The sequence below is a fragment of the Lygodium microphyllum genome, chromosome 13 (genome assembly GCF_053477565.2).
Source record: "Lygodium microphyllum isolate KBCC chromosome 13, Lygodium_microphyllum_v1.1.10, whole genome shotgun sequence".
NCBI classification, from domain to species: Eukaryota; Viridiplantae; Streptophyta; class Polypodiopsida; order Schizaeales; family Lygodiaceae; genus Lygodium; species Lygodium microphyllum.
Window position 1 is genome coordinate 14,086,981 of NC_141147.1, and position 26,349 is coordinate 14,113,329.

Consider the following 26,349-nt stretch of genomic DNA (forward strand, 5'->3'; position numbering starts at 1 on the left):
GATACAATAGTGTAGCATTCAATAGTGTTTGGTTGTCTTGCATACAATAATGGGCAATCGGGCAAGTCCAAAGCACTCGAATGACCCTGGTATTGATAATGACGTAAACCTAATCATGGCAAGAATTCATGTTAGGTACAAGAGCGAATACAGTAAGATGCCCTTTAAAGAGAGCTACAACTTACCACTTGTATGTTTATGAAAGTTTATATAAGCCCATGGTAAAAGAACACAGCTTCATACCAAATTTCAAGGTTTATATATCAAATCCTGTCCGATAAACATTTCTCACTTAAGATTTCAATCCATGGAGACCAGAATATTTCTAATCTGAGCTAATAAAATTATGCATTTTTAAAATATGAATATCTTGTTTTTAGCTCATAAAACCTGAGAGATGAGAGTGTTTCTTGTGTTTTGAAACTTAATTACCCAAAGCTCACAAAAATGCTACCAATATGCCCACTAAAGTGGACATTATTATTTCCCAATACACAATCTGCATCTTGCTTGCAAAGTCCATGCAAAATTCAGGGAAGAAAAAGAGCAGTTTAGAATGTACCAAGAAATCTAAATACATGGATGCAGGGCCACCAATTGAATAAGAGGCTTCAGAATTGAAAGGATTGAAACAGCATTCTTCAGGATTGGGCATTGAGAGGAACTATGAAGATGCCTTTATCTGCATCTTATACAAATGCCAGCCTTGTACACAAGTCAGTGATTGTTGTCAGAGTGGATGCCTGCAAGAACGTGTTGGAGAGTCAGTCTGTGGATGACAACCAAGACCTCAGAGTTGACAAGGCATCCACAAAGGATGTTTCGCAACCTCCCTTGCATGAGCATAAGGAGAAGAAGCTTCAGGGTAAACATTTCACGGCTAAATTGCGTCTCGGATGTTCATCAGCTCTTCCAGGAGGCATTTAAACATGAATACTCGCCGGCTGTGGTTCGTATGGTTTCTTCAAGCCTCCACGACTCCCTGATATCATGCTGTCGAGTGATTACACCAACAAACGCATTCACTACTCTAAAAGTATTGTGTAAGGCCAAGAAAAATGCTCTTTACCTTGATGACAACCTCCTCCAAGGTGAAGGGTCAACACATTCTGTAAGACAGCTCACAACCAAATGTGTGGATTGTCTAGAATAAATTCTTCTATTTCTGCATCATCATGTCCTTCCTAGCACCCAAAAGGTCTTCACAATGGAAGGCTTACTGCATCCATAGTTTGAGAACTGCGTAGTGCCAGGCTGTACTTCCTAAACGAAGCAGCTGCACAATCTCTCTGTTCTATATCATTTAGAGCATTATAGACAAGAGCCTGCAGGTAAAAGGCCTCGCTTGCCTGTTCATTTGCCTGTCAATGATAGAATTTTAAGTACAGGAAGATGATATAATCTGGAGCAAAGTAATGTCTCATTTATTGTAAGGTAAGACCAGGAATGCCTTTAGTTCAAAGCTGTTGCACTTTTTTACGTAGGGGGAGAGGAAGCAGCAAACAGTCGACACCCAACAGAAACCCCCTTTGTGGGGAGGTGTTTGAGTAAAGCGAAGGAAAATCTACCTCAAGTATTTCAAAATCCTCTGCCGCTGCCTGTAAGGCTTCCAGCACACTTCCAGGATCGCGATGTACTGAAAATAAACACATTCAGCCAGGTCGTGCTAAACTAGCCAAGTTCTTCTCTTTTCCACATGAATAGTTCAATACATACATCCACCAACCTGAATACAATGGGTTGCACAAATGACATCTCGCAACTGCAAGATGGGTGCGACCTCGGAGCTCGTGACCTCCATGGCCCAAAACCATCGTCATACTGTGATGCAAGAGGTGCAAAGCTTTCTCTGCATGAGTTGGACCAAGTCCTAACCATAGTTCTGCTAATGTGACCATTGCTGTTGAATGAACAAGGTCTAAGTTGAATGATTGACTGAGTGTCAGACTGGCTAATGCATATGGCAAACCACTCACAATACTTTCTGCTTTCTGCATGCAAGCACCATTCCAGATTCAACCACGATGACCATATTGTCACTAAGATATATCACGATAAGGAAACATTAAAGATGAGTTCATCACCTTGTGTATGTCTGCTATCAGTAGTAATGCCATTACACTTTCAAGTTGCATGCTGGACTTGTAGCACAGGTTGAAAAGTGAATGAGCAACAGAAGCTGCCTGTTGAAAGCATAAGCAAACTTATCAAAATGATTGCATAAGGAAAGAAGAGAGCTGACTAACAGAAGTACGAAGACAAAGCACAGACTAAACCCAAATTTCTTATCTATCATACTGAGACTTTCAGTACTTATAAAGATCGAAAAGGAACCCTGCAATAGATAATCTTTGCAATGTAGACCTCGGAGCTTTTGAATACTTGAATGTTACTGTGCTTTCCACAACCTGCCCTGAATTAACGTCGCTGATAATCTCACTAGCATCAAGAGGGTGTGAAGAAACAGATGAAGAGTTTTGGGAGGCGCTTCTTAAAGAAAGCATCTCTTAATGCTGCCATTATGTACCATGCCTGATAAATGAGTTTGAAAGAAAGGTTATATTGGGTTGAAATAGCAAGTGCCTTCCATGATACAGCTGATACTATGATACAGACCTGGGAGGAAGTAGCTTTGACCATGGACAAGGTCCCACATGAGGATGGATATCACGATTTTCAGGGGAGTCGCTCCTTTTTCATTCTTGGTCAGCACTTCAGCAGATTTCATACACCAGACTTCTTGTTGTAGGAGTGGACTGAGGGGCATTACTACATACAGAAGCCAGTTCCTAGCATTATTTCTGAGTTCATTTGGACCAAGAGGTGGAGCCACAGCATTGATTTACAGGACATTCTACGGCAGAGATTATTAAAGGATTTGGACAAAGGGTATCCACGCTTACTGGGAGATGGAAGAAGCTGCAGTTTGAGTGCATGAGAAGGAGAGAACCTTTATACAGGCATGGGACTCTGGCACCTTCTTCCACACGAGTCACATATCGTCTGGCATTACAGCTGACCAGACTGGTTGTTTATGCAGCCATTGTATTTATTCATTATGTATTCAGTATTCCCTCACAGTAATTGTTTTGTATTTTGTCTTTTACCTGAGGGATTCTTTCTGACCTGTCATTAATAGTTTTTTCTTCTCTTGGAAAAACAAAAAGTGCCTCACTTACTCAGGAACTAACCCTAAGTTAAAGTAGGACATAGTTATTATATGAAACTAAAGAAGGGGTAGCAGAACAAAGGAGAGAAGTTTTCTCTTGATGTGGACTACATAGTTTCATAAGCTGAGGTATACCTTCGAACACATACACTCGGGCAAAAAAAATTGTCATGGAAAGACTGGCTGATTGACAGTTTTCATCGTATTTGCAGAAAACGGTTTAGCCATCACACAATTTAGTTAATAGAACCAAAATGTCTACCTACCAAAACAGTGGTGTAGACTAGACTAGAAGTTCTCTATCATGTCTTATTTTCAGATTCTCAATCTTTATTAAATGCTGGCATGCTGTTTATACAGAACAATCATCATATGCTTCAAGCTCTTCCAAAATATGGACCTTTGAAGAAAATTTGAGCAGATAAGAATTCAGAATCTCAAAGGGCATGATCCAGGGAAACACTAAAAACTGTTTGAACTTTTCTCCAAACAAGAGAAGCAGCTGCTGTTATCAGAGTCCTTGATCCATGAGTTTTGCTCTACCTTGTCAATTTTTGTCGGCCATTTCTCTTGAAGAGAGGAACCTTGAAGATATCATTAGGACAGTGCAGTTATGTTTCTCTTACAGATTAGCTGGCAGCTTCGGGCAGGCAAGTTTATTTCAATTTTCCCTTCAAAGCTCAAAAAATTTTGTTCCTTGAAGGATTTCATGGAAATAGCTCTTGTAAACAACAATTTTTGAGAAGATTGGACCATACAATTTTTTCAAGGTCATAATGAAGAATAGAGCTCATGTCATAGGTCATAAGTAGAGCAGCATGTTGTCCTCAAATGTGCCCATGAAGAGATGCCCATGGTTGAGCCTAAAGAAAATGCCCAAGAAAGTTTCAATACCCTTTCCTGATCCCCTCACCATGTTATCCAGTGGGATTCACCAATCTTACCACCTTTTCAATCATCCATTTTCCCTGTTCTTGCATTGTTTGGTCAGTATCTGCTGCTTCGATGTTCCCATACTGCTGTGATCTGATCAGGTGCTGGCTTTGATACGATGAGCTAAGCTGTTTCAAGATCTTCAGGATTATTTGAACTAAATTTTCACAAAATACTGAACATGTATCAATGAGAAGGACAAAAGCAAACAAGCAGATTAATTTGTGAAATCCAAATACTGATATTTATAAACATTTACGATATGATCAGTATGTGGTCTCAAACTGCTTTCATGTACCTCACTGAACTGACCAACTGCAAGTAGTGTGCGTGCATGACGATGAGTTGCATCAATTTTGAGTTCAATGTCTACCCCTGATACAGGTGATGCTAATGCAGCCAGTGTGCTAGCAGCAGCTTGAGCCACTTTTACTTCACCTCTACAAAAGAAAAAAAAGGTATATTTAATTTAAGCACTCAAAACAACACAATTCCTAAAACAGCAAGCACTTGAGACATAGGCACTTACCGATGCAATGCTCGATCGTGAATGAGCTGTAGTCGTGCTGTTCTGACACGAGATTTTGCGCTTGAGGGAAATTTTTTTGCTGCCATATCCAAAGCAGCAAAGGCCTCTGTTAAGAAAGCCAGCACATTTGTGAGACACTCTAGTTGTGCAAGTAACATATCAGTACAAGTGTTCCTAACAGTGTCTTTGGAGATATTAATTTATAAGTAGCACCAAAAGGTATCAGAGGCCCCAGGTTGCCATCATTGAGCTTTATGTGAGTTTGCAGATGGCATAACGGTTTATTTGGATAGGGATAAAAGCAAGTTTAGGATCTTCTTGAAGACACAAGCTCTTGCCGACGCGCGCGCTCCTGCTCCACCCCCCATCATACCAGTTTCTCCCGCCTTCTGCTGAGCCTACTCCCCCGCCTTCTGCTCCGCTTCCCCCCCCCGCCCCCCCCGCTTTGTCCCTGGCACGACTCCCCCGCCCAGCGCTGACTCCGCCTCCTTTCGCCCGCTGCTCCGCCTGTCCCATGGCGCACCCCCCCCCCCCCCCCAAAGTGCTGTATCCACCTATCCCACGCCCGCCTGATGTTCCTCCTCACCCCGCCAGCTTGCCCACGCCTGAACTCGCCCTGTCCCCCCTGGCTAAGGGCCTGAACCCCCGCCTCCTCCGCCCTGACCGCCCCGCCTCCTCCACCCTGGTCCTCCGCCCTCCAATTGCTCCCTCCCTCTGCAGCAACTTCCCCTCCCCCTCCGGCAGCATAGCAGCGTGTTTGGTAGGTTCTCAGCAGGGACGCGCAATGGAAACCTCTAGTCAAACGCCAGTGCATTTTGCGAGTGCCCCCCAGTCAATCACCTTGCGTGTCCTCCTCTCTAAGGAACAGCTCTTAGCTGTCCGTGCCATAGAGCTAGAGCTTAAAGAAACAACGATCTTTGGTCAGGTAGTAGGTCAGGGATTGGCTTCACTCCATGCTACGCATCGACACAGCGCGGATAGTGGAGGCGGTTCTAATGCGTCAAGGGATCTTCATGGTTCGACTCACCTCGGCTGACACAACCTGTGAGTTATTGGCCAGTTCACCCTATGCTTCCACGAAGGGGTTCATCTACATGGGCCCTTGGTAGAGTGGCTTCACATTTGCACTCCACAACAAGTTCCTTAGACACCCGATTACCCTTCTCTTCCCTGGACTGGCGATAAGAGTATCGCCAATTGGTGGAAGACTTAGGATGGCTCTTCGGCAGTGTCCTTCCCGCCTCTTTCATGGATGTAGTGACAGCCATAGGAGTCCCAAAGGTATGGGTGGCAATGAAAGAGACCAAGAATATTCCACAGTTCCTAGAGATTGAGATAGGCGGACACTCCTTCATGCAGTAGGTCATTGTGACTTGGCAGCTAGGGCAGTGCCTACGCTGCCATGACTGTGGGCACCCGGCAACAGAGTGCACGCGATTCAGAGCTAGGGAGGCTTCGCGGACAGGCCCACAGGTGGATGTGGACGGTTTCACACGAGTACAGAGACGACAGAGAGGGAGACGGCAAGGGGGGCAACAAGTAACTCCTCAGACACAGCCACGACAGGGAACAGGAGGGCGAGCATCGCCCCCCTGACATAGCACCACGTGCCCCCCCCCCCCCCCCCCCTCCTCGCCCCATCTGATAGGTCCACAGATCTACACATCCAACCCCCACAGAGGCGTCACAGGTCGCCTCACCCGAAGGCCCACAACCCCCACTCCCTCCCCACGGATCCCCCCCCCCCCCCGACCCTAGTCCACACCCCCCTTCCCCCAGAGCTACTGGCCCCTCCCCACACCCTTTGCGTACCTCCGACACCCTAGCGTCCCTCAATCCTCCCCCTCCCCACCATCACCCCCGTGGACTAGCCCCCCTCCCACCGCGCCTCCCCCCCCCCCCTTTGATCCCCACGCAGTACAGGTGACCCCTTCCCCTTCCACAAGAGGTGAGGAGCTCCAGACGCCGACATCCTCCACCCACCAGCAATCTACTAGTCCCCCCCTCATACAGCCACCAGTTCATCTGTCCATGCCGCCCGTCACACTTTTCCGAGACAGGCGTAGCTACTACCACACGAGTTTTTTCGCAGTGGGCCGTGGTCTTACTTGAGAGTTGCGGAGCGCGGAGTGTTCCCACTACCCTTGGAGGTGGGAATCTTTGTGGTACGCAAGTCGAAGAGTGGCAAGGTCCATCTACTGGCACCACTGGATGGACCAAACTATGCCTTCTTCCTTTAGACCTCTCACACAGGAGACTGGATCACAACTCAGATAGAGGAGATGAAGAGTCAGGTGGTTGACCACATCTCCCAATGGATGGGGGAAGGTGGGTTGGCACTTTTCTCCCAGCAGTGGCTGGGTTGCATGATGGACATCAACTGGTGGGTTGAGGCGGCCGAGGTCCCTCATCTGAGCATTATCTTTTGAGCCCCTTCGCAGTGGAGAGCGCCGATGGATGTGATGGAGTGGCCCCTGGCACAGGCGGCCCGTTTCTACCAGTGTACGGAGTCTCGCCTCTCAGCCTGGTTGATAGATGCCTTGGTGGTACGACCAGGCACATCTATCACCCCCATGGTCCGCCCAAGGGCTACCACGGGGGAATGGAGTTCACCATCCAGGTCGGCAGCGAAGCTTATACGCATGCCTCATAGTTTCTCTTCTTCGTCAGTAGCTTCCACACCGAACAAATGCTTGTTCGGTCAATCACATGTCTCCCTATGAGTTTGCACCTTGCATCCTGGAATATGAATAGCCTCCACTATAGTGGGAAACGTGGTTCCAAGAAGTTGATTGTTCGGCAGGAGCTCCCACCTGCGCTTGCCGGACGGACTGACATCTTACTTCTACAGGAGCACAAGCTCACTCCCACCCAGGCCCAAGGAGTAGGGAAGGTACTCCCGAGCGGCTCGCACACTTACTGCTGAGAGCACGCCATCGGTGCCCACGGCAGGAGTGGAGGTGTATGCCCTCTATTGGCTCGAGTCTCACTGCCTTGTACGAGACCACGCGACGATAGTGGCAGGGAGGGTTCTATGGATCAGATTGGAAATTGGGGACTTGTGCCTTGGAGTCCTCAATGTCTATGCCCCTACAGAGGTTAGGGCACGCACCAGGTTTTGGGTGGAGATCACAGACAGACTCCCAGAGGTCGACTCCTGGATCGTTGGAGGAGACTTCAACAACCAGGAGGATTTAGAGGACTAGCAGGGCAGAGGCAGAAACTACTAGGGCATAGCTGGGGAGTAAGAGGCATGGGAGATCTTTCTACTGGCACTAGGAGTACGCGATGCCTAGAGAGGCCCTTCCACAAGAGGGAGAGGTTGTTGGACTTCTCTTGGGGATACAGACGGCTAGGTGGAGTCTTGCTAGAGCGGTTGGACAAGTTCTATTTGGGAGAGTGGGGTTGCTCTCGTGGAGGCCAGATTGGGCAGTTGGCGGGGACCACGTTGTCCGATCATTGCCTGGTTCTCTTGACACTTGATCCCCTAGCATTTGGCCTAGACACACGATCCTATCGCATCCCTAACTCGATCTATAGAAGGGAGGAGATGAAGAGACAGACTGAGCAGATTTGAACCAAGGAGTGGGGCAGGAGGGACCGGATCGCAGAGGAGGTTGCAGAAGCCCTAGATGAGTTGAGCAGTATCTGCCAAAAGGCAGCCATACAGGCCAGGCAGCAGAGCTTGGGAGAAGGAGAGAGCAATCCGGCGAGACCTTGCAACCACGCAGAGATTATTACAAGAGGCACTAGGGGATCCCACCCTCCATGCACAGGAGGTGCACGCACGAGCAGCCATCGTTGGCCGAGAGGACAGGCGCTCGGAGTTTTCTTTCCGCACCTCAACAGCCCTCTGGGCGCAGAAGGGGGACACGATATACAAGGTGTTTTTTCAGGTGTACCAGCCTCACACCTCAAGAGAGCAGATACGCAATCTTTGGGATCAGTATGGAAAGACTCGTTCTAGCCCAAACGAGGTGATGGAGATTGCCACCGACTACTACAGATGCCTTTTGCAGCAGGAGACAGCCTCAGCTAGAGGACACCGATGTAGACAGCAGGTCTGGGATCACATCCCGTCCCTCCTCACAAAGGAGATGGGACGCTCCCTCCTAGCTCCCTTCACAGAGAAGGAAGTAGAGGAGACTTTCCATACACAGGACGGGCAGAAATGCCGATGGGAGAGGATGGCCTCTCTAAGGCTTTCTTCACTACCAACTGGGAGGTGGTAAAGGATCCCCTACTGATGGCCTTCCAAGAGATTTTCACTTCAGGACAAATGCCAGGGAGTCTTTTGGCAGGCCTCATCAGTCTTCTCCCAAAGAGGAAGACCGGTTAGAGCTTTCCCAGTGGAGACCGATCACCTTATTGTTAGTGGCCTATAAGGCACTGGCAAAGATGATTGGTAGGCGACTACGCCTTGTGCTTCCAGACATCATTCACGACACACAGATAGGCTTTGTCCAAGATAGGAGCATCCTAGACAATGTATTCACCTTCTTTGAGGCGACAAAGTGGGCTCAACACAGTGGACACGGACTCGTCATACTACTCTTGGATTTCGAGAAAGCTTATGACAGGGTGGACTGGGATTTCCTAGAGGGCACGATGGTGAGGTTGGGCTTCCCCCAAGCTTGGATCCGCGGGGTCTCTGCACTTTACAAATCAGCTACCAACAGGGTTCTCATAGGTGGCAAGCAAGGGGAGGAGTTTCGACTGCAGAGATCGGTCCCGGCAGGGCTGCCCCCTGGCCCCGTACTTATTCCTACTCTTTGCAAAGGCGATGTCTCACTTCCTCAAGTCACGTGTGCGTGGGTTACGCGGCCTCCGACTTCCAGTGAGAGAGGAGACTGAGTTGCTAGACTCGGAGTATGCAGATCGGCTGCAGCGGGAGCGAAAATCAACTGGCGAAAGTCGGTTGGTTTCCTCACAGACCCAGACTTTAGCACGGAGTCGGGCGTCCACCTGGGATTCAGATGGGTGAGCAAAGGGCAGACTATTCGTTACCTAGGGTTCCAAGTGGGACTCGATATCACTCCCGCCCAGCAATTTCTTCAACTCCTCGACTCTATTCAAAGGAAGCTGACCTACTGGAGCACGGCTCGCCTCTCACTAGCAAGCCGAGGCCTAGTGGTTAACCAAGTCCTCCTAGCAAAGGCCTGGTATATCGCCTCGTGTTGGTGCTTCTCATCTTGTGTAGTGTAGCTTTACCGCCTAGTGCGGAACTTCCTTCGGTCCCGATTAGACGGCTCCAGGGATTCCACGGCCAAGGTGGTGTGGGCGACCGTTATACGGCATTGGTCAGAGGGAGGGCTTGAGATAGACCCAGAGTATCAGAGAATGGCCCTCTTGGGCAAGCTAGTAGTCCGCAGCCTCACAACAGAAGGATAGACTTGGAAGGTCCTATTGCAGGAGGGTCTTCAAGATTGTAGACTAAGGCTTGGCGGTGAGTGAAGGCCGTCCCTGAGATGGATCCTCACGACAGCCCAGATCACCCCCTCCCCCAGATTACCTTTCCTACGCAGCTTACTCTGCATGTGGCAGGGCCTACGTAAGGCCCTAATCCAAAGCCTCCCAGGCTGCCAGGAGGAGATAGACCGTCAGCCGGTGATCTGAAACCACCAAGTCGGAGATCGGGAAGGGGCACAGATTGGTGAGCAACCCCACATCCAGTGGGCTGGTTGGGAGGCCGGCCCGGCTCATATCATCACGACATCGCGAGAGGTGTACAGGATGGTGGACGAGGAGATGCTGCAACAAGTATCAAGCTACCAAAGAGGAGTGGAGTTGAGAAGAAGGGAGATAGACGCAACAATACCTCAGGAGTGGCTTGCTCCCCCGATACGAGAGCCAATAGAGCCCGGGGAGGTATGGGCCGCTAGGTTTTCACCAACAGGCATCACTCTACAGGTGGCAGGTAGAGTGGGTGGCGCTCCACCTGGGACCTTCTTCACCGTGCAAGAGGGGGGGCATATGGCTCTTGACAGAGAGCAACTGGATGAGGGGATAGTTGTCCTTTCATGGAGAAGAATCCGGGTGATTGGCCTTCCAAGGGAAAACATGGCAACAGGACCCTTTTGTCTTCTAGGAGAAGGAGCTCAGAGAGTGGCGCCTCTGGATCTGGGAGGGCAAGCCACTTGATGAGTTGAAGTGGGATCCGGGAGAGTGGCTATGGCTGGCCACTGCGGTCGCCAAGAAGCCACAGAGGTTCTTGGATTACACTACCAGGATTGGCAGACACATACTGATGCAGGAGGATATGGATTGGGTGTGGTCACATAGCAAGCACTGGGCAGAGCACAGCATCACGAAGCCTTTCCGACGAACCTTCTAGTGCCACCTATGGGATATCTGGAGACCGAGAAGAGTATCGTATTTCTTATGGCTAGTGGCACATGGAGACTTGGCGGTTGGAAGTTGGCTTGCCCAGATGCAGAAGGGAGGTTGAAAGCGCTGCACATAGCAGCCTCTGGAAACCCCAAAGCACAGCCTTTGGTCGTGTGAGGTCGCGTAGCTCGTGTGGAGAGGAGCATGCCGCATCCTTCGCCGTATAGCACCCAGCCTTGGATGTATCTCATGGGGAGCCTTCTGCTGATAGGCAGTCAGCCAAGGCCGTCACCTTCTGTATGAAGCCGGGATGTAGGACACGATATTCATTATCGAGGCAATGTCGTGCGCAGTGGTCAGTTTGGAGGCTCTACCCATCCGCCAGATACTGGAGCCCACAACAAACCGCTCTAAGGTATGGGAGATCATAGGGAGTCTTACTGGATGGCATATCTAGAAGACACATTGTCAAGAGGCTTTTGGCGGAGAGAGACTTTTAGTACATGCGACCTTAGCAGAGCTCTGGACCTCCATCATCCACTCCCTCCACGGCCAATGGGATCAGGTGCAGGGCGAGTCCAGGGCTCGTCAAGACCTCCCTTGTCATTTCATGCGCACTTGGGGCAGCCAGGACCTGTTTTTCGTAATTCAGGCAGGCAGCCCCAGATGGTGATACCCCCCCCCCCCCCCCCCCCCCCCCCTCCATGGCTTCTTGCCCCCATCCCCCCTAGACCGCCCTGAGAGGCTTGTATATCTGACATATCTATGACTCTGCATTGGCTCCAGCTAGTCTGTTGAGCATGAGCACTTTCTTGTATTCAGGTTTTTTCTAAAGTAATATAATTAGCCACATTTTATTTGCCAAAAAAAAGTTTAGGGTCTTGTAGTGGACATGGAGATATTTTGAAGAGCAGCAGCGCCTTAAGTGATTGGCACAAGTCCCATAGATTTTTGGGGTATGTCACACTGGGCAGCCAGAATGGCGACACAAGTATTTCACCGAAGTTCCCCATGGGACCATGGTGAGATATCATGGATGCCATGTGGGGATCAACAATACTTCAGAACAGCAGTTGGAACCTCTTTTTTTGAGCATTCGGCAACAAAAGCTCCTTTATTTGACCTCAAGAGGCTTTCATTAGGAGGGGGACCGATGGTTCTTCTTGTGACCATGTGGTACATCACCTCTTATTCTGCATTCTATAGGTCATGCATTGACAATGTGAAGCACATCATCAGGGACTTCATCTGGTAAGGACAAGATAGGAGCTTGGATAGAGCAACAGTGGCTTGTGATTTATATAGCCCATGTGTAGAGAAGGCTCACGGATCATAGATCCAAACAACCAAAGCAGAGCATTATTCGCTAAGCTCATTGTGAGGGGTCTCCTTTGAGGCAAGGAGCCTTGACAGAAGCTTTCGGTATGGAGGTTTCAGTCCATTACACCCACACATGGAGGACCAAGGCAGCCCAACACTTGTTGGATCATTTGGAGACCAAGACCTTAGAGTTCGAGAGGATTTTTGAGGTCAGAGTTGCAGTTGCTATCACCAGAGCATGGACATACGTTTCCTTTGGCCCCAGTTACCAGACTATAATTGAAAAGAAGTCTCTTCGATCACTATTTGTGATTAGAGTCAGGCCATACTGTTGGACACAGAACCTGAGCTTACGAAAGGTTCTCTATATAAGTTGCTGCCTCTGTGGGAGACTGCTTTGCATTTAAAAAGTCACCACAACAAATCTAGAGGCAAACACAACAAGACCTCAGGGGTGCCGGAGCTATGATTGAGGCTGTAATAGAGGGAGTATCTTCTCACTTGAGGACAGTTGCAAACACTTCTCAAACTTGGATTGGTCTCTTTTCAAGAGGAGATATCCTTGCAGCCATTGCAACTAGCAAAAACACGATATTCACTTTTATGATGGAGGATGGCCATCCTCAACAAGAGGACTTCGGATCAAACAGAATTCATAGGATGTTCTAGACAGAAGATCATAGTAGTGGGATAATGTGAGTCAATACATCAATCCGGACCCAACCACTTGCTTGTTAGATGAATGGAGACACCACTCTTTCTCAAAGGAGGCCCCTTTAGAGATTACAATGGGATCCAAGAGAGTGGGTGTGAAGGGATCCATTCCTCCACAGGCACCACAATTTTGCCTTCTGTAACTACAATATTAAGCTGGGGATGAGGATTTAAATGAGTGGGATCAAAGCATGGCTAATAGCTCATAGGAGCTTAGCAGTTGGTATATGGCTTGGATATGACACAGAGCTAGTGATGTGTGTAAATGCCCCAAACAATAAAGTATACTTGACAATTATAATATTTGTTATCTCCAAGACTTGACATTTCAAAAATGGAGAAAAACAAATATTTGAAGCTGAATATGACAATGATTCAAAAAGTTACAGCCATGCACAAAAAAGAAACCGAGACAAGTTTAGAGTTGATGATGGGAAACCCCTTGAAAGAATGTATTTTTCCCTTACGAATGAGCTCAATTACAATCAATTTGAGAGTGTGAAGTATTTCTAACTCTCAAAAGATATACAAAGGAGGTACACGTGCACATATGCATCAAATGCATATGCTTATATCCAATAAAACAATTTGTTTCTTTAAAAACTCACAATAGGACTTTCTTCTTGACCTTGAATTGAAAGGAGAGCTCCAAAAAGAATTACATTAATGAATTTTATAGGTCTACTATCCTATTAAACAGCAATGAGAGAAAAGGAGCATCAAGAGATTTAATGGTGAATGTGAAGGATGGTGGCGGAGATGGATGGGGCCAGCTTTGAGGCTAACTTCAACTGTTGTATATGAGTTTACGGTAAGAAAAACTAGTGTGGAATGATAGCAAATGAGCTCCTTCTATAGAAGAAAGGAAGACTTGGTGCAAAGAGGGAGCTAGATATTGTTGCCTGCCTACTTTGACTGGTGGTCACAGCACCCAAGATTTGTCTCCAATGGATGTCACATTCTAACTACCCCCCAGTTGGCTCCAACAAGAGTCATTGGCTGTTGGAAAGCTCTATTTTTAAGCATCTTGTACACAATACAACATTCATTCATTTATTTCTGAGTTATCTTTCTTCTCTATTTGCGTTTTTGGAATTCTTTTGAGTTATTGTGTTTTGGTCATCTATGTTTTCTTTGTGCAAAGTCTATCATATCTTCACAATCCCTCATCTCAATCTATGTATATTGTTGTACACACTCAAAATCAATATGCTCACCAAAGTCTAGAATGGGTAGCATTATGTCCCTAATACACAAATTTGTTCCTTAAGTAGAAGCTCATGGCCTTTGCTACAAATAACAAGCTACAAAACAAAAGAGGTGAGCTGAAGTTATGCATTCACCTTGTAAGTGACTTATCAGAAACTTTTTTGGGTCAAAGGAGATGGGAGCCCCAACCAAGGTAGAGATTTCTTGAGACAATATTATTCATCCTAGATCCAAAGGTGGCTTGGGGATTATTGATCTAGACAGCCAAAGTAGACCTCGCTTACTGAAGCTCATTGTTAGGGGCCTTCCTCCAAGTGAGGAACTGTGGAAGAAGCTTTTTCTTTGAAGATTAGAGACCATCATGCCTACTTTTGGGGGACCACGACAGCCCATGGTCACCAAAAACATTTCATCCTATTTCGTGTTTTGAGGTTTCGAGGTTTCAAAAATTTTAATAACCATAATCAAAATTACTATATGTTCATAGCATTAGAGGAAGAAATAGATCCATTAAATTAAAATTTTCATTCCACCTAGATCCTAGAGTCAAATGTTTGAAGCCTAAAAGAAAAACATGCATTTCTCCTCCTCATTCAAAAATTAGCATTCACAATTTACAAATTACAACATATAAACTACAACATATGGATAATAATAATACAAAGTACACATGAACTGATGTTCATGAGTGGAATCCTTGTGGGGAGGCATTTATCGCTTGAGGAGGTGGAATGAACTTATGTTCATGAGTGGAATCCTTGTGGAGAGGCATTTGTCGCTTGAGGAGGTGGAGGCCCAAGACAGGGAGGAAGAGGTGGAGGAGGTGAAGGAGAGTGAGGAGGAGGAGGAGAAGATGTGGAGCATGCAGAGATGGAGGAGAAGATGCACAAGGTTTGGGAAGGTGAAGGGGCACACAAGGAGGGTGTGAAAAGAACAGAAGCTGAAAAAGAAAAACAGTCAGCATGTTCTCCTTTTTACAAAACCCTTCAAAATAATTATGCTTCCACCACCAAAAAAAACAAGAAATTTCCATGACCCTGGTTTGTGAAACGAAATGTTTTGTACATTTCATTGTTTCACATTTCGTTAGGACGAAATGGGCTTTTTGGTTACTATGCAGCAACCCAACGTTCATTGGATTTCTCAAGCGATTAGGGCTATAGAACGTGAGAGGAGTCTTGAGGTGAGATTTGCAATTGCTCTTATCCATGAGGCAGCCACTTCTCTCCAACCATCACCCGATGCTGGTGACTAAGGGTTGGACAAGGGTTGACATGAGCTGGCTGGGAGAGAAGGTGGCAGAATCAGGCTGTGACCAGCCGATTGTAGTTCAGCTCTCAGGCTTGACTCCTAACCCTCGTCTCATGTAACAGAATGCTAGAGCAAACAAAGAGGAACACAAACTGTACACCACACAATAAATGCAAGTGGATGAACGCTCAAGGAAGATGGTGGCTTATAGAAATGATGAATGATACAAGGGGGCCTCGGCATGCAAGGATCAGGGCAGAGGAGAACTGAGAATAGTGTCAGAGACACTGAGAACAAATCTGAGAGCCTGTCATACTTAAGATAAAACCCAAAATGGGGCAGCAGCAACCCACCTTTAATGATGATGACGTACACAGTAGCAGAGCAAGCAAAACACAGTCCTCCAAGTAGAGGGATGTCAAAGAAGACCATGGGCAGGTGAAACACAGCTGGGCCGGCTGAATACACAGCCTACACAGCATGCAATGATGGCCAGCTGAACACACTGATGAAGTATGGCAGGGCAGCAGAAAACACAGCCTTCCTCCTCATGATGTTGGTGATGCAGCACGTGATAGTAGATCAGGTGTGGCAACAACACCAAGGCAGGATGATGCTGACTGATGGCAAGGAGTGGGAAGATGATATGATGAGGGATGAGATGGACTGCTCACAACATATCCTTTTATACAAGATTTCATCTTTCAACAACAAGCAAGCTGGTAGTTGATCCCACAAATCCCATCGAGACGAGGAGTCATTTGGTGCATAGAGGCTTATCAACCATAGTACCTCCCCTTCAAATAGAATTTCAACAACTAGAAAACAGCCATGGACATCCTTCTTGACAAGGACCAGTTGAAACTTGTCATTCACGACCATAAGCACAACTGAATGGTGTCCAACTGAGCCCCCTGCGTGCAACAACCGGAACCCATGGCAATCCACGATTTTACCGGCTTCAGTATGATTTTTATGCTCAACAGCACATAACACATCTCATTGATTTCATGCAAAACGTGCCACATATCATGTTGCTTATTGCATGAACAAATGCCACACAACTTCCAAGAGGCGAACCTCATATGTCATGACTAAAAGATTTCAGTGTCCGTGCTGATTTTGCCTCGACTGCACTTTTGCAGCCAAAAATATCAAGAGTGCCCTCGTCCAAAAAGTCAGCCGATACTACAAATGAGTTTGAGTCCCTACGCTCTGCTTTGGAAGTGGAGGGATCATATCCTTATTTTGGAGCAACCCTTGGGTATCGACAATCCCAAGGAGTGATCACTTTACCATGGTGATCAAAGGCAAGTTGCACAGGAGGGTCCCGTAAACGGTCAGCAAAGGGCTACAAAGCAGAGGATTTTTAGGGCCAATCGAGACTGCGGCATTAACAATAGATATCGATGATATCTTATATTTGCAATGCACATAAGTGTATAAGGGGTATTGTAAAGTGCTCCACATAGCAACTATCGAGCGCACATCAAAACTTTTCCCTAATTTGGCAAGGACATCAACCCAATCCTAGTCAAGGGAATCCAAAGGCTGCATAGGTTGTTTCCCTTTATCCAAAACAGGACACACTAGCATCTCATTCACATGAGGACCATCAACCATAGGAGCATCATGGACTAGTGAAGCCAAATGCCCCTCCATAGCAAAGGTCTTTTTCGAACATGTAGCCATGAAGTGCCCCCATTGTCCACATGAAAAGCAATGCCATGCAAAGGTTCCCACTTCAAACAATAGTGGAACAAAGGCATTCCAAGACAATTCAACAGCAACGAAGTGGACCTTTTGCATGCGGTATCCCATAGCATGCATAGATGGTTGCGATTGGCAGCCCGCCAACTAGGGGGAACCAATACCGTGTCAATCACTCCCATAGCATCCCTAAGTAACAGCCAAACACTCACTAAATAAGCTCTTGTGCTCCAAGACACCTCCAAAAAATTTGTGTAATGAAGGAGACCTAGGAGAGAAGAGAGAAGGGAGAGACTGCACAGAGGAGAGAGAAAGAGGAAGAAGATGAGAGAAGAAGAGAGAGAAAGACTAGCAAAAGAGAGAGAAAGAGACAGGAAAAGATAGAAAAAGAGAAGGGAAGCCATGAAAGCTGGAAAGGTAAAATAGACTTGATTATTGATAATTGATGCCCTAATTGGATCCCCCAACACCTTAAATGCCCCGTCAGTATGACTAGGTATTCCCATGCTAATCCCTGTCCTACCCGTCTATCCCCACTCTTTTACATTCCATCCTAACTCCAAAGGTTTTTGCCCTCAAAAACAAAAAAGAGGACTTGTTGGTGTGGCTCACAACGGAAAGGGAGGGGGGGAGGGGTTACAGAGTACTACTCTGTTCAATATTACAGAGGAGAATATAGGTATGGAGAAGTACAATCTCACGTGGGATTGTGACATACAAATGTGTATATGATGTATACAACATGTACAAGTTGATAACATATGATTTTGTCCACCAATTCTTGAAAATTAGGGGCTGACAAATAGTGGACAGCATGCTGTCCAAAATAGGCCTACTAGAGAAAACTGGTCATAACTTCCTATGTGCAGCTCTGATTGAGGAATGTTACATGTCAAAACGAAGCTCATGAAGCGTACTTTCAGCCCATATAAGTGACCCTTGACTGTCATTAATGCAAGGTTACAACTATTCTAAAATAGTGTGATGTCTACAAGTTGCTTGCAGTGCAGACTAGGGCAAATTTAGCTAATCCTCAGTCAAAATTGCACCCATGAAGTAGGGGGAGAATTGCACTGGTGAAATGCTGATAACGGTAGGGCTTTTCCAAGGCCATTACGTTCCCCCGGATCAAATGGATAACCTACATAATAAGCATCACGAGCATAAGGGTCATCCATACAAGCATGGGCCACCGTACTACCACCGGGATCAAACGGATAAATGTGATCCAATGCATCCGCTGTATCATAGAAGTAATTCATGGTGTCATTGTCAAGCACTGATGGTGGCACGAGATCCCCACTGATGCATATGGTAGCATGCATTAACTTGTCCGTAAACTCATTGGGAACCACTATGCCACGTAGAACTGGAGCAGATGAGGTTGCAATCACTACTGCATTTGCTGCATCAACACTTTGGCATTGCATATTCATGAGCCCCACATTCGTGGCTACTACAGGGCATTCAAAGTTAAGGGCCTCGGGTTGATGGGGCACCTGTTCATGAACCTGCAATCAGATGCTCTCATCATGGCATCCTTCGTGAGAAGCATCATGTTGCTCATAAGGATACACATGGTGCTCATAGTAATGATCAAGTGGCTGATGATATCGAGCACTCCATTACTGATAATGATGTTGCTCCCCATGTACATACTCGTATACATTTGCATGATGTTGCCCATGTACATAAGACTGTCTAGATTACTAGAATGTAGCTCATAAGAATATACATAGTCATTAGATGCATATTGCTGCTCAAAATATGCACAATCATCATATACATGATGACCATAAGAAGGCACATGATGTTACTGCCTTTGCACATCCAAACCATGTCAGTGGTCATGGTACTTATAATTTCCATGAGAATGCCCATGCTGCTACTCATAATCATGTTGATCCGTCCTTTTAATTGTAGCCATTTGAGCAACTTAAGTCATAAGGGCTGCAAGTTTGTTTGTCATTAATTGCCTTGATTTGCATGTTGGTGGCTGAGATGGTTGAGACCACTCAGTCCATCTTAGACATGAGCTGACTGTGTTGCTCAATTAGTTGGTTGTGGCTCACAAATCGGAGAGCTTCTTGTTGCTGTAGAGTGACATTCAATGCATTCGTTTGGGGATGCCAAGAGTGAGAAAAGGAACTGGAACTATGAGCTAGGATTGATTTGTTTTTGCAGATACTATTGTCTCTTTGTTGGTGCATTTTATCCATCAAGTCCTTATGCCTTTCTGCATCCCTTGCATGAAGCCACTGTGAAGTGTGGAGCAAAGCTCTACATTCTTGATCACTAATCTTTCTTTTATCCCTGTCCCCTGCCATTTAAGGTGCAGTCCACACAGACCCCTAGTCACAAAATCTGATATAACTTTGGCTAGGAAGATCTAATCAGGGAACTTTTTTATTCAAAACGGAGGGGAGAGTGCCCTCTACGAGGCTATGTAAAAAGTTTTATGACAGAAAATATTCAGAATTGTCTGTGAACAACTTTCTGTGGTTGTACAGAAGGGGACTGCAGCCTGTCCCATCAGGCCACTGTACACAAAAGTGGCCTGTAACTCTCCAATGGGGGCTCCGATTGGGGAGCTTTCCAACTCTAGTCGAAGATATCGATCCCCTCTACGCAAGGAGTATAGGTATGTAATAACAATTCTTATACAGAAAATCCTGTAATAAGAAATGTGTGGCTGAAATGTGCAGTCCAGCACCCTGTTCACAACTGTCAGAGGCACGTTTTGAACAGTCGATACCCTGTAGGGTCTAACCAACTTATCAAACTGAATGAGGACCTTTGGGAGACCTATGAGCACCCTAGGAGTCTTACAAATACTTCCCCAAACCACAAATACATTTGTAAACACATGTAGAAGTCTACAATAGCATGTATAAGCCTATTATGAGCTGAAAGTTGTCCTATAAATCATTGTGGCTTGGAAGTCACTGCCAATATGATCCAAACCATTGCCACCATGGCCAAATGCATTGCTAACGAGAGCATAACCTTGTCAAACATGATCATCTCATAACAAACAGGGGCATATACTTGCCAACATAGACATGGGCATACCACTATGAGTACCATTGTCAAGTTCACTTATTTGTTAACTCGAATTTGGCCGTACCCTCTGGAGTCAACACTACAGAGGCTTGCTGCAATGCTTTTGAATAACAACAACTAAGCTCCTTGGGTGCTCCTAGTATTGATGTTGCATCTCAGTGACACAACTTGACACAGATATTCAGAAGAGGGTCAATCCCTTCCGTTCCATGACCAAAGCTACTGCAAGTTGCAAACCAATGTAGCCATGTTTCTAATGATTGCTGACTTCACCCTAGGCATCTCCTCTCTTTGATCAATCTCCATGTTGTCACAGGAATAATCCCCACTGTATGATGTATATGTCTTGCATGTCATGCTAAGAATCCCCTCATACATGGCTTTAGAACTTAGATGCGATGGGATATCCTCAAGATGAACTCCAATCAGAGCCTGCCTTCCAGTTTAGCACTTGCCTATTCCGCCACAAATCGGGATAAAAGGTCCCTAAAGACTTCAATGCACATACAAGCTCATAAGCTACCAGCATACTTTGTTCAACTAGGAGCAATTGGAAAGAAGCAAGCTGCTGTGAGAGGTATGATTCCTCTTGAAAAGCATGTTTCTATAGATTATTCAAAGTTGAGACACATTTTTCTGACAATGAATTTGCACCAAAAGAACTTCAATGCATTGGATAAACAAATGCAAATCCACTACTAACAAAGAATTGAGTGACTTTAGCTCCTTATAGGCATAACTCCTAATTCAGATTTCATAGTCCTGATTCTTTTGGAGTCTCTCGAGTCCCTCCCTGAGATGGCTCCTGTGATGAGGGGAAAGCCCTTGCTGCAGTTGCAGCAATGGGGATGGTTTGATCATCCGCTTAAGGTAAGATTGTTTTGAAGTGAGATTGTTTTCTTTCAAAGGCTTCGTTGACTTGTTGTTGGCGCTTTTGCTCCTTCGACTAACACCCGCCTTTGTATGTCTTAACTGGGGGCTAATAAAGAAATGTAGCTGGTTAGACATTTGATCATGCACAAAGCCTCCTACAATTGGCTATGATCCGACGACTTGAGGAGGAATTTCACCATTTGCTTCTTGCAAATAACGGCTATGTGGATCCAGAATATGTATTTCAGCAAGTTGTAGGTCCTTATCCTTGTGAGAAAGAAGGTGCTATGGTGAATTATTACACTCCATAGGATGAGACTGTTGCATCTCAAAGCTTCGAGGGTGATGATGTGGATGAAGAGGCTGTGGTAGTGCAAGCTATTTCAGATCTAAACTTCACGATTGAGCTTCTTTTGGCAGATGTAACCAGACGTGAGAGAACTTTCAAGGATGCCTGTTGTAACCAGAGAAGAGCAGCAAAACTTTCCCAAAACAACAATGCAACATTTGCAAATAGGGGACCTTGCTAAGACCAAGAAGACTTTTGTTGTGTGCAACCAGGCATGATCACCATCTGTATGAAGGAAAGCGGGTTCCTGACTCAGAGCCTGCTCTTAAAACCCTTGAGGAGAAGGCTGATGTAGGCTCCTATGCTATTTCATCTGAAGATTGCTTTGAGGCATTGCAAAAAAAAAAGGTCCATTCCTAAGAATTTGACCCACAGTGTGCATCCACTTCCATCGCTTGACCATTCTCTTCTGCAGGGTCCTTCTAGCTATGGCTTTCTATAGCTCCCTCTATGATCACGAGGCTATTATCATCATCGTGCAGAAGATGTAGTTTCTTTGCAGCCTGGTCATTGTCACTGTTCCCCACTGTTCTACTGTTATGCCCTACCTGTTCCTCCTAAATCCATCCGAGCTCCGTGCACCAAATTTCCTCAGTAGACAAGTCAGATAAACTAGGTTGCTGACTTTGCCTTTGACTTTTCCTTGACTCTTGCCTCCGTGAGTAAAGTTGCCCCCGTAGGAGCCTTAGAGCTGAGAGTGGGTGCAGTAGGAACCCCTGCAGGAATGTTTTCCACCCTGATTTACGCCTTCGTCTATCACAGCAGGAACACCTGTTGAGAACATGAACTCCAAGAGAAAGAAACAGTTCTTTAGGGGCATCAGGTAGTGGCCATGGGGTAAATGGGTGGCAGAAATTCGAGATACAAAGAAAGGATCAAGAGTTTGGCTAGGTACATTTGACACAGATGAAGAAGCGGTCCAAGCCTATGATGTTGCAGCTCAGAAGATTCCTTAACTCCTGTTATGGGTAATGCAGAAACAAAGCCCTTCTTCCGTTGGACTGAGAATCCATGGGAGCTCCTCAAGAATGAAGAAGAAAACTCTCCTTTGAAAAGTAGTTCTAGTCAAAACTCTCTCTAAGTCCTATGAGTCTTCTCTCTCTTTTCCTGTGAGTCTTCTTCACCCAAGAACCCCTGAAACTTTACCTCAAAGTTGAAAAAGAGCTACTAGATTTGACTTGAGTACCTCCAACTTGGCCATGGCTCCTGTGAGAACTCCAATAAAGGCTGCTAGCACCCTATGGTGTACTCCATTAAAGCTTCTTACACCTCCTGTCCCTGTTGTAGCTATGTGACTACGGTTTTCTTCTTTGTAAAATCTAACTAGATATGAGAAAAGAGAAGGAAGAAGGGACCAAAGATTGAGGCTCTGCTACCAGCTATAATGAAGGAGACCTAGGAGAGATAAGGAGAGAAGGGAGAGACTGCAAAGAAGAGAGAGGAGAGAGAAAGAGGAAGAAGATGAGAGAAGAAGAGAGAGAAAGACTAGCAAAAGAGAGATGAAGACAAGAAAACAGAGAAAAAGAGAAGGGAAGCCATGAAAGTTGGAAGGAAGGGTAAAAGAGACTTGATTATTGATAATGGATGCCCTAAATGGATCTCCCAACATGTTAAATACCCCGTCAGTATAACTAGGTATTCCCGTGCTAATCCTTGTTCTACCCGTCTATCCCCACTCTTTTACAATTTGTAGAGAACTCACATTCAAGGCACTACATTTATGACAAGCAACGCACACAATCCATTTAATCATGTATCTCCCAAAAAAGAACACATACACGCACACCCAAGCAAGAACCTACATTGTCAACATATAATGGTAAAGCCACTAGTTTAGAGAACCCACTTGCATGGAACTAGATAGAGGTATCTAGTTTTGACTTTAGACAAACTAAATCTATTACACAAACTCTTTCCAAGATCTGGACAAAGATTGTGTATACTCTCCATGGAAGATGGGAGATAATACAAGTTAGTTCAAAGACTATGAGGAGAAGAGGTGTTTTTCTCAAGGCACGGGATTCTAACACCTTCTCCCTTCTCTAGACCCACACAGTCTAGCATAATAAAATCTTCCAACTAGTTATTCCTTCAAACTTTGACATAGACCTAACACTTGTTACAAAAAATTAAAAAAAATTGTAAGTTCCTTGCAAGGCTACTCCATATTTGTGTTTTGCCTTGGTATATTTTGTTCCAAGGAGTCTCATTAATAGAATTTTCTCACTTCTTTAGAAAAAAAATGTATTTAATTTGACAAGAAAAAACCAGTGTAGTTAGTTAAGCAAATGAATTCAAAAAACCTTCAAGTAGGCCATACCATGCATTAGATTTAAGAAGAAAATAGATAACGTATGATAAGTCTTGTTTGAAATCAGCTTGTGTGGCTAGATCATCTCTAAGTAGAAAAATCATTCAGCCAACAAAGACTCGCTTCACTCTTTGTGATCAACATCATTGTCTCATACAAAATAATTAGCTAGAGATTTCTTTGGACGTACTTGCAAGTCCCATTCCATTGAATGCATTTGTAAGAGTGCAGCAAATGCCGAAGCGTATGGACAAAACTAAAAGGCAATGAACATGAGAGAAAAGGGAGAGAGAAAAGAGACAGGAGAATGCAGAAATTTGCAGTTAATGAATGCTGAAATGAAGAAAGCAGATGTACAAGGGCTGTCAATGTATCTCCTCTTAATAACAACAAGACACAAATTAATGATTCGATACTCAAAAGCCTCAACATTGTAACTTTTAGACTTCACATGATAAGTAAATGCAAAAATTCAACATAGAAATCCACATTTGAGATAAACTTTTAATTGCAAGAAAATTCTCACCCTTATAGCTTTTGTAGGCTGCTAAATGTTGAGCCAATTTTACATACGAAAGAGACATATCATCTGCACTGAAATCAAAACCATTATAAACCCAAATACTTTGTGAGAGTTAGCATCACCCATGCATGTCACAAACCAACCTTCTCTACCAAGTCAATGTCTAGTTTGTTTAATCATCATTATTTACTAATATTGTTTCAAAAAGTTATAAGATGCTCTAGCTCATCGACGCAACACCACCAAAAAAAAAAGGGCCAAGACAATGAATTACTTGAACAAACCATTATCCAACATGATTAGGTAAAGTTCAAATGCTACTCTCGACAAAGGATCGTGAGAGTGCACAAAGGAATCAGAAGTAGTTGGGGATTAAAGGCTACTTGTGCCTAGCCTCCATATTTACCTTGTACTCAATGCTCATACACTTCTACACTGCAAGTGGTAGCCACCCATCACTGTCATCTTTATTCCTTATTATTTACTATGATAGACTAATAAAGGGAAGACACATCACACATTGTGACTACTGAAGTTCCCATTCAATCATCCGAGGCAAATATCAGCTCCCTACCTTCTCCAAGTCATTTCTCAACTTCAAGACAATCTCTAGTCAATGCATTTGACAGTTAGAAGCAGCATACAAAACCCCCCAAGAAGCAGTCTGCAATTTTTGGCGCATTTTTAGGGGAGCTGTCTTGCTCAATCTCCCTCAAGCATTTGGCTCCAGCACTTCTCGAGCTTCTTTCTTAGCCATTGGGCACTTCTCCCAAAACTTTTGGCTCTGTCTTGGGTATCATTTGCGGAAGAGATCATCAGCCAGCCATTGATTTGTTGACAGACCTGCTATTCACAGTTTGGGACAGCAAACATTGGAATGCTTATGCTTCACTAATGCTTATTCACGAAGCTTTCAATTCTAGGATGATGTATCGATGCTTGGGGATGCTCTACAAATTGATTAGAGCTCATTTTGCTCAGCCATTGAAAGGTTCTTTGCTATCATAAACAATGGATAGCAAGCATATACTTCAAACGTCAATGAAATCTATGCTTGCATGCCATCTGGGAATGCTCTTTTGATCATATGTATGCTTGATACTACTGATCTTTCAATCTTGAGCTTTGATTTTAAGCTCTCTTACATCCATATTTGCAAAGGTTGCACAATTCAATGATCTTTTATTTACAAGCTTAGATGCTTATGCTATTACATGCTCCCAGATGTATTATTGGTACCTTAGGGTTTCTGAATGCTATAATATGCATGTATTGAGCTTGCTTTACTCTTGGATACTCTGGCTTGCTTCCAGTGGGAGAACTTTTAGCTTTTATTGCAGAGCTTGGCTTTTAGAGATTGTGGGAGTCTCTCATCTATGCTCATTGGTTTATGCGGATATTGTCTTTGCAATTACTAATTACTGTGGGCTGATCTTCATTTGATTTTTGATTATTCGATAAAGCAAAACTTGTCAGATGGATTATTAGTCATGAATCCATGCTTTGTTATATATTGAGCTTCACTATTGCAACCACTGAGGCTTGCAAGGTCCTATGATTAGGCCATCTAGTTCCAAACCTTGGTATTACTTCTATAACTCCTACCCTCCATTCGGATTCTATGAGAGCCATCCAGTTGGTATGCAATCTGGTATTTCATGCAAAGATCAAGCACATTGAGATGTGTTATCACTTCACTAGAGAGGTGATTGGGGACAAGCATATAGAGCTTGTGAAAATCTCTACCAACCAGAATATTGCTTATCTACTCACTAAGTCTCCCAGTATAATGTTATCACTTCATTAGGAAGACAATAGCTGTAGGATGAGATGTCTTTTCTCATCTAGTTGTACTCATCTGCACATATTGTACTTTTTTCTCCTCTCTAGGCAAATTTGCCTTTAAGTGAAAGGTTGTTGGGAGTTAAAGGCCCCTTGTACCTAGCCACCTTTATTTGCCTTGTAATTAGTGCCCACACACCTATACATTGTAGGTAGCAACCACCGATCACTATCATCGTTATTCATTACGCTTTACTATGATAGAATAATAAAGGGAAGGCAAGTC

At 45.0% G+C, this 26,349-nt stretch overlaps 1 protein-coding gene across 5 annotated transcripts in view; it reads right to left on the minus strand.

Annotated features, from left to right (window-relative positions):
- Positions 1-223: 223 nt before the first annotated feature.
- Positions 224-26,349, minus strand: part of LOC148026360 (anaphase-promoting complex subunit 5-like) — a 158,030-nt gene continuing 131,904 nt past the window's right edge. The window contains exons 14-21 of one of the 5 annotated variants that reach the window (XM_087690790.1): positions 24,285-24,352; positions 4,632-4,710; positions 4,401-4,542; positions 2,085-2,183; positions 1,727-1,991; positions 1,569-1,636; positions 1,070-1,361; positions 224-982 (exon numbers count right to left, since the gene is read on the minus strand). In XM_087690790.1, the coding sequence (XP_087546916.1) occupies positions 1,203-1,361; positions 1,569-1,636; positions 1,727-1,991; positions 2,085-2,183; positions 4,401-4,542; positions 4,632-4,710; positions 24,285-24,352 (880 nt within the window). In that variant the 3' untranslated portion in view covers positions 224-982; positions 1,070-1,202. Of the gene's footprint in view, positions 983-1,069; positions 1,362-1,568; positions 1,637-1,726; positions 1,992-2,084; positions 2,184-2,313; positions 4,231-4,400; positions 4,543-4,631; positions 4,738-24,284; positions 24,353-26,349 lie in introns of those variants that run through there. The other 4 variants (XM_087690789.1, XM_087690792.1, XM_087690793.1 and 1 more) reach the window with 4 other exon arrangements.